The sequence below is a fragment of the Melitaea cinxia genome, chromosome 8, assembly GCF_905220565.1.
Source record: "Melitaea cinxia chromosome 8, ilMelCinx1.1, whole genome shotgun sequence".
Classification (NCBI taxonomy): domain Eukaryota; kingdom Metazoa; phylum Arthropoda; class Insecta; order Lepidoptera; family Nymphalidae; genus Melitaea; species Melitaea cinxia.
In genome coordinates this window covers 10,959,573-10,967,769 of record NC_059401.1, presented here as the reverse complement: position 1 = coordinate 10,967,769, position 8,197 = coordinate 10,959,573, and the positions used below count along the sequence as shown (strand labels likewise).

The 8,197-nt window shown below is 36.2% G+C and overlaps 1 protein-coding gene across 1 annotated transcript; it reads right to left on the bottom strand.

Annotated features, from left to right (window-relative positions):
* Window positions 1–337: 337 nt before the first annotated feature.
* On the bottom strand, window positions 338–3,693 carry LOC123656010 (cytoplasmic dynein 2 light intermediate chain 1). Its single transcript, XM_045591733.1, has 4 exons — window positions 3,592–3,693; window positions 3,148–3,499; window positions 2,118–2,368; window positions 338–528 (listed from the first exon to the last, which is right to left on the bottom strand). Exons 1-4 carry the CDS (start codon window positions 3,691–3,693, stop codon window positions 346–348), a joined length of 888 nt encoding a protein of 295 aa, XP_045447689.1. The 3' UTR covers window positions 338–345.
* Window positions 3,694–8,197: the final 4,504 nt, after the last annotated feature.

Sequence of the window (8,197 nt, the reverse complement as noted above, 5' to 3'; positions counted from 1 at the left end):
GATAGGATTGTATAATTATAACAAATGACATGAAGTGACTTTTTTTCGTTAGATATATTGGTGACTTTTTTAATAACAGCCCAAGTTCTTTTAACACTTTTGCCAGCCTTCTGGAATTCATTTTCAGAAATCTGAAGGCGAACTACATCCACGCACGTAAATTGCACGTACGCATACACATGCACGTGCACGAACGCACACGCACGCAAACGCATGCGCATGTGTACCTACAAGCAGGCGCAATAAATAAAATAAATAATTATTGTGTGGTACTTAATAAAAAACCCCTTTTTGGTTTCTTAAGGTAGATACGTATTTAAATGAAACATTGTAAAAGTAGTGTTATTATTGTAATAAAATTAAGTGCTCATCGATTGAAGGGTCATAAGTTTCCATACTTCTCAATTCTTCGTACTTAAGGGCAACTAATGAGTCCAAAATAGGTTCAGGGTGGGTGCGTTGTAAAGGTTTCACTTCCAGTTTTATTTCATTCTCAGGAGCAATACGAGACTGATGGCGTAATTTCACCTAAAAAAATGCAATGTATCAATAATTCCTATAGTAAAACTTTTGTAAGACATATTGGTACCTTATATTTGTGTTAAAATATTTAATACACAAAATTATTTTTTTTCAATGAACGCAGCTTTATGAAACTAGCTAATTTTGGGATCCTTGAAACTTACAATGGAGATAATTGTAAGTCATTAATAAAAAAATAAGACAAGTAATTTTAATCACCATCAATCATATCATACATATAATAAAAATGTAAATGGTAGCTGTCTGTACATTAAGATATATGAAAAAAAATTGGGTACTTTAGCAATGCAAATAGCACCTAAAACAATGATTGCCAGAATTTTTGTCTGTTTGTCTGTGCGTTTGTGCATGCTAATCTCAGAAACGGCTTATCCGATTTAGATGTGGTTTTTACTAATATATTTTGGTTAGCTTAGCTTAACATTTAGTGTTTGTTTCATGTCAATCGGTTCATAAATAAAAAAGTTATGCCAATTTAAAGAATCACGTTGAACATGTAAAGTAACTATTCTAAGCGGAGGAAGTCGCAAGCACGCCCAGTGGTAAATATATTTATTGAATACTCATTTTTTATTTCAAAATGTTTGACATTGTACTCGTAGGCATATTCTTTTCACTCTCAAAAATTACCTATACCTATAGGTAGGTAAATTACGCGTCACGTTGTTTGCCCGCGATGGACTCCTAAAGGACTTAACCGATTTTAATGTTTGCACATCGTGTACAGTGTGATCCAACTTGAAAGATAGGCTATATTTTATTTCGATATATATAATTATTATAACCAAGAAAGAAAAATAAGGCGGTACGAAGTTCGCCAGGTCGTTATATAATTGCATAATAAGTAACGTATAATTAACATCTATTAACATACTTCATTACAGCCTATACAGTCCACTGCTGGACATAGGCCTCTACAAGTTTACGCCAAAAATAACGTGAACTCGTGTGTTTTGCCCATAGTCACCACGCTGGGCAGGCGGGTTGGTGACCGCAGTACTGGCTTTGTCGCACCGAAGACGCTGCTGCCCGTCTTCGGCCTGTGTATTTCAAAGCCAGCAGTTGGATGGTTATCCCGCCATCGGTCGGCTTCATAAGTTCCAAGGTGGTTGTGGAACCTTGTTATCCCTTAGTCGCCTCTTACGACACCCACGGGAAGAGAGGGGGTGGCTAAATTCTTTAGTGCCGTAGCCACACAGCAAACTTAATAGTAAACATACTTAATAGTTTTAAAAAATAGCTTGTTATTTAAATTTTTTACACACGAAGTAGTCTTTTTAAACCGTAATTGAGCGTTCCACAGTGGTCGATTATTGGTCCTTTTTTATATTTATTGGAACAAACAAGAATTATTTTGAGTTAAGATACATAATATATTGAGATTGCAGAAAAAAACATTAGACAAACAACCACAGTCATGCCCGTGTTCATATTTATATAACAAACAAATTATCATAGGAAGCAGATTTGTACAAGTATGAATAATGACTATGTATCCGAAATAGAGCTACTCAAGTCGGCGTGCAACAAAAAAGGTATTTTTACAGCCAGGCTCTTATTAATTCAAAACTTACTTGTTCTAAAGTAGAAGCTGATACACCGATACTGTCCCAGGAATCTGATCCTTTAGGTATTATCAAAGGTTTTGCATAGTTTGTATTCTTTTCTTTGAGAGGTACACCAGTACCAAATCCAATCGTATAAAACATTTCTTTGGCCTTTCTTAACAGATGAGATTCTTTGTATGAATAAAATAACAAATACGTATTAAAAATCAATGCAACACTTCTGATTGTTGTACATATAAATTTCTTTATTTCGCTATCTGTAATTAAGACCATGCACTTATTAATAATAATAATAATAATAATAATAATAATTTTATTTCAGACAAAGTCCATACAATTAAACAGCAGAATACAAACATAATTAAGAAACAGAGAAAAAACCAAAATTAAACATAGGAAAATAATAAAACATAGGATAATTATATCAAAATACACACAAATATACAATATTTAGTAATCGATTAAATAGAATTCATGTCAATAATTTATTAATGTCAATAATAAGCAAAGTCAACCTATTAAATTAAATAATTAATTAACAAACAAAAAAAAAAAAAAAAAGAAAAATAATAATAATTTTTAATACATTCAGAAATTATTTAAAACACAATACAATGTCAAGTACATAAAAGAACAAGAAGTCACCCTTTTCCTATTACTACGCACATCAACCTATGTTGGATCGGACAATCCGTGCGTGAAGCAATCATCCTGAGGATGCCATTGCTGCTGTCTCTCAACCGTCTTAATAATGACCCAACCTTTTTACGAATTAGTGCATCGTATCCATCCGTATGGGCTTCGGCAAACATAAGCGACGCGGAGCAATGTGGAGGCAGCCGCAGTAGCATCCTAAAGATGTTGTTATATTGAACACGCAGGACTCTGGCGGCCCGACGGGTATAACTCACCCATAGACTGCTCGCGTACAACGATTGGCAATTAATTTATTATATAACATTTATTTTTTATATAACATATATTATTAAATTATTCATGTTCAATACAAAAAATAACATTGCTAAAAACAACTTACCATAGTTTTTAAAAATATCATATTTTCCTCCAATTATAATAATTTCGGGAAAATTTGATGTGTCTGTATAATTTTCTTTAACAGCTTGTAGGCTGGTTTCCAACGTATCCCAAATTGTTTTAATTTTGCTTAAATCGACCATAACACAATAATAGAATTTTTTACTTAAAGGTATAGATGTTAATACACTTTTTAGCATTTCCAATCTTCCGCCGTATTCCCATACGTGACATATAATTTTATCTATACTTTGCTTTTGAGAGGATTTTCTACCAAATGAGTACTCCAGTACTAATGTTTCTCTGGGAGTATCACTTTTTTCAAGAAAGCTATATAATAAATGGGATTTCCCCTAAAACAATTCAAATTTTTTTAATGTAGAGAGTTTTATGTGGTTAAAGGAAAAATTAGTTTTAATATTTTATTTGCATAAATTAAACTAACCACCGATTTACTACCGGCCAAGATGATTGTACGTGCGTTATCGTCAGATGATTCAGATGATTCGTTTTTAACAATTTGTGCAGCTATATCTATAATTGACATTTTATAAAAATACGGAAAATCAAATTTTAACGACAGTTTTTATTATTATACTTTGCTTGATTAAAAATTTCTTTCGAGTTTACAATATTATTGTCTTTTGTAGCTAGGCAACAATTAAGTTACTCTATGGAAAAAATCAATATTTTTGTTTGGTTTTTGGTTCTCTCTTCGATGGCAAAGGCAAAGATACTATATCATACAGCTTAATTTTTCGAATACCTACATTACAAATCGTAAGTCTAGTACAGCGGTCGTCACACTTTTTTAGCCAAGGACCGCATATTTTATATTATATATAAAAAATAATATATATAGTATTTATAGCGCAAGGACGACGCCGCGTTGGCGCAACGGTCACAGCCATGGATTGTGCCTATTGCGCTGGTGGTTACGGATTTGATCCCCGCACATTACAAACATTTGTATTGGCCATGCAGGTGTTTGCCATGGTCTGGGTGTTTGTGCAGTCCTTGTGGGTCTCCCCACCGTGCCTCGGAGAGCACCGTAAGCCGTCGGTCCCGGTTGTTATCATGTAGGTACACCTGATAGCGATCGTTATTTGTAGTAGGAAATATATCCGCCAACCCGCATTGGAGCAGCGTGGTGGATTAAGCTCTGATCCTTCTCCTACATGGGGAAAGAGGCCTATGCCCAGTACTGGGATATTACAGGCTGAAGCGTAATAGCGCAAGGGCCGGTCCGTACTCGTATTTGGTACATAATATTATGGTGTTATGGCTAAGGCCGTCCCGTGGGTGTCCTAAGAGGTCTTCTCTTAAAGGATAACAAAGTTTCACTATCAACTTGGATCTACGGAAGGTGGGATAACCATCGAACTACTGACTTTTAAATACACAGAAGCAGGACAAATTGCCCGAAGTCTTTTTTTGTCTTTAAGTACTTATTGCGGAATTTTTGAAGTCTCGGTTCGCCAACCATGTACCACCCAGCCCAACTAATAACTCCTCCTATCGGCGACCTAGTTCGATTGTATGGACCATCTATCGATACCGGTACCGTATAACAGTAAAACCATCAAATCTTGCAAGTGGCGTATTTTATGATTCAACGCTCGGGCTATTTAATTTGGCACTCCATAAATTAAGGGAAAATGTATAAGCAACTTACATAATATTAGGGATGTGTTAATAAATAATCGATTAATTTCGGTGAAATTTTTCGTACATTTACATCCTCACCGTGTCACCATCTTCACCGTGTAGTTAATCACCTCGTTCATTTTTCTAGTTATTGCCGGTTAATTGAATTAATATTGCAGTTCCTGTTGAAACTACTCATAACTAAATTATGTTTGTAATAGCGTTGCTCGGAGGGTAGATTTCACCAGCGAAATCACTTGATTCTAATACATATATTCAGAGTGCCTGGCAGCAGCGATGATTTCTTCCGGTGATAAGCCTGTTAGCCAATTGTGGTTACTATGTTATATATCTACGTCAGTGTTAGGATCTGCCATGCCAATCTCAATTAAGGCTCCTTTTTAAGAAAGGAGGTCATAAAAAAGCTCCTTCGATTTAACGACATATTAACTAGCCTCTGCCCCCTGCAATTCCTTCGGTCCAGTCTGTCGCGGTCTTGTATCTAAATTTGCGTGGAACTTTCTGTCAAGGAGAGGCGGAAGCGGCTCATCCTAAAGAGCGCTGGTGGTTGCCACGGTAGAAGTCTCCCAAAATAATATTGAAGAAAGCCGAAGACGAATCCTTGGGAAAGCCATGCTTTACCATGACAGGAGTTTAAAATCATTGTGTCCTCGATCTATCTTCAGATTTCAAATAAACACATCGAGCTCGAGGTTGAGCAAAGTCATATGTTTTAGTTAATATGACTTACCTCTACAACGAGTACAGTAAAGTAATCCAGACGAAGAGTGCGTCCATTGTTCGTAGTCAGGTGTATGGTTGATTGGCAGCCTCTCGTTTCCTGGTAATTTCTAGTATACACTGCCCAAACGTTACTACTGCTGTCCGTAAAAGAGGGCCGAAGCCAACCTAGCTTCGGCCCTCTTGTTGTCATAGTCACTCATTAGGATCCATCATCTCTGATCTGTGGTGACGGTTTTAAGACGTGGATGTTGATGACTAGTCCACAAGTTCAAAGTCACTCAACGTACTATAGAACGGGCTATGCTTGGAGTCTCTCTTAAAGATAGGATCAGAAGTGAGATTACCCGCAAGAGAGCAGAAGTAACCAACATAGCCCGTAGAATCCGCAAGTTGAAGTGTCCGAGTGCCGGTGACACGTGACGCACTACCGGTAACCGTTAGAGCAGACACATCGCCTTATTATCTTATTGAGATAGTTGATGAGGAACTAATGATAATTGCAGACAACTGGAAGATTTGGAACGCACTTAGGAAAGCCTATGTGAAGCGGTGGGCTGTAATAAGACAGTAGCGAAGCGAAATTATTTTAGTGGTCGTTGATCAACAATAAGTAACAAAAACAGCATAAAAATACTAATACGAACCGATACACAAAGTGAACAAACGCTGCTGTTATCGGTATATATCGAATGAATACGGTTAAAATAATACAGACATTCAGCTAATAAGCTGCTTACCGTACTCTTGTTTTTACTCAAATCGGTTTAGAACTTTATTATATTTAATTATTCGTTGGGCTGAGCACGAAAACCGACCATACCGACACATACCGACGTAAAAAATCCTTTTTATTATGATTCATCAGCGCCAAACATCGCTCTGAATCATTGATACGTTGTTCCTTTTGATTAGTTGTAAGCAAACGCGGCACCCACTTAGAAAAAAGCTTTTTCATGGCCAAATTTTTATGTAAAATAGTGAAAACACTACCAGCTGAAATCTTCACTATCTCGGCTATCTCTCGCACTTTTACCTTCCGATCTTCCAATACGATTTTGAGGACTTGGTTAATATTTTGTTGAGTCACTGCTTCATTTGGACGACCTGAGCATTCCCTATCATTGGTGTCCATGCGACCGCGTTTGAAGTCGGCATATCACCGACAAATGGTTGCTTTAGAGGGAGCTGATCCTGCATAACATTTTATAAGCCATTGCTGTGCTTCAACGGTATTTTTACCCATTAAAAATAATGTTTTATCAACACGCTAAACTCGTTTTTTTCCATTGTATCGAAATTACAACCGTAGCGTCACTTAAATGTTTCAAAATCAATAATTTTATTGTTCCATTTTTAAAAATTTGACACATATTCTTGTATTGATAGCCAGTACTTTTTAAAAATCAAAAGAGTTTTTAATATATGCGCCATTTCCAGGTTAGTCTCGGGACTTATTGAACGATCTAGTAGTTTGTTTTGTAAAAACTGCTCAGAATACAGACTGTATTCTGAGAAAAACTGTCAGGTTTCAATGCCCTAATGTGGAGTACAGAAGTTAATAGAAATCGTCTCTTTAAGTCGAAATGTACTTTTATTTCTAAAATTTTTAGCGTCGCAATAAAGAAACATTTTTGATATGGAAAAGTTTGATTTAGGTTTACTAAAAAAAAGAACTCATAAATAAATAATTGATTTATTGAAAAATCACAGTAAAACGAAATACGAATAATTTTAGGAATATTAAGTAGTAATACCCACCAATCCTCAGTAGAGCAGATTGGTGGATTAAAATCCAATCCTTCTCCTACATGAAGAAAGAAACCTATGCCCAACAGTGGGGTGTTACAGGCTGAAAGCGAATTAGTAATACAATATTTGGAGACATTTAACAGCCATTTAAGTATATAAATAATAACTATTATTTAACACATTAAATGCCACATTGATTTTATAGGGCTTCTGTTAGGCCATGAGGTAAACAACCAGTTGCGGCGGCGGATACCACATACAAATACAAATATGACTTAGCAAAAAAATGTCAGATAGTGAAAGAAAAAATAAGTTCTTTAAGAATGGGTCATCATCATCATTACATATGCTTCCATAAGTTCGCGCCAAAAATGGCGTGAACTGATGTATGTTGCCCATAGTCACCATGCAGGCGGGTTGGTGACCGCAGGGTTGCTTTGTCGCACCGAAGATGCTGCAGCCTGTCTTCGGCCTGTGTATTTTAAAGCCAGTAGTTGGATGATTATCCCACCATCAGTCGGCGTTTTAAGTTCCAAGGTGGTAGTGGAACTGTTATTCCTTAGTCGCCTCTTACGGCACCCACGAGAAGACAGGGCTGACTATATTCTTTACTGCCATAACCAACAGCATGGGCATGGTAGTACAATAAAAACTTACCATTAAAATTTTGTAAATAAGCACTTTTAAGCTAGCTTCATGGACTAAATAAGTGAGGCCCGAACTAGTGCCCCTGCCACGCCATGGCATTCAACGTGTTAAACAAGTGTTTGGATCTTATTATATTGATCTTTCTTATTTTTTATCAACTTTTAATGGATCCCTCTTTTTTTATTTTCTCAACCACTGTACAACCACAGCACTTTTGGTGTGTTCTTAGGGTCTCATCAAATTCAATTATTGTATACAGTAAG

Bases quoted from the DNA above. Each gene is read 5' to 3' on its own strand.
- LOC123656010 (XM_045591733.1), bottom strand. From the start codon at position 3,693: ATGTCAATTATAGATATAGCTGCACAAATTGTTAAAAACGAATCATCT. The intron at 2,369-3,147 runs GTAAGTTGTTTT...TCTTAATTACAG, and splicing joins TGATATTTTTAAAAACTATG to ATAGCGAAATAAAGAAATTT. The intron at 529-2,117 runs GTAAGTTTTGAA...GCATTTTTTTAG, and splicing joins CAGCTTCTACTTTAGAACAA to GTGAAATTACGCCATCAGTC.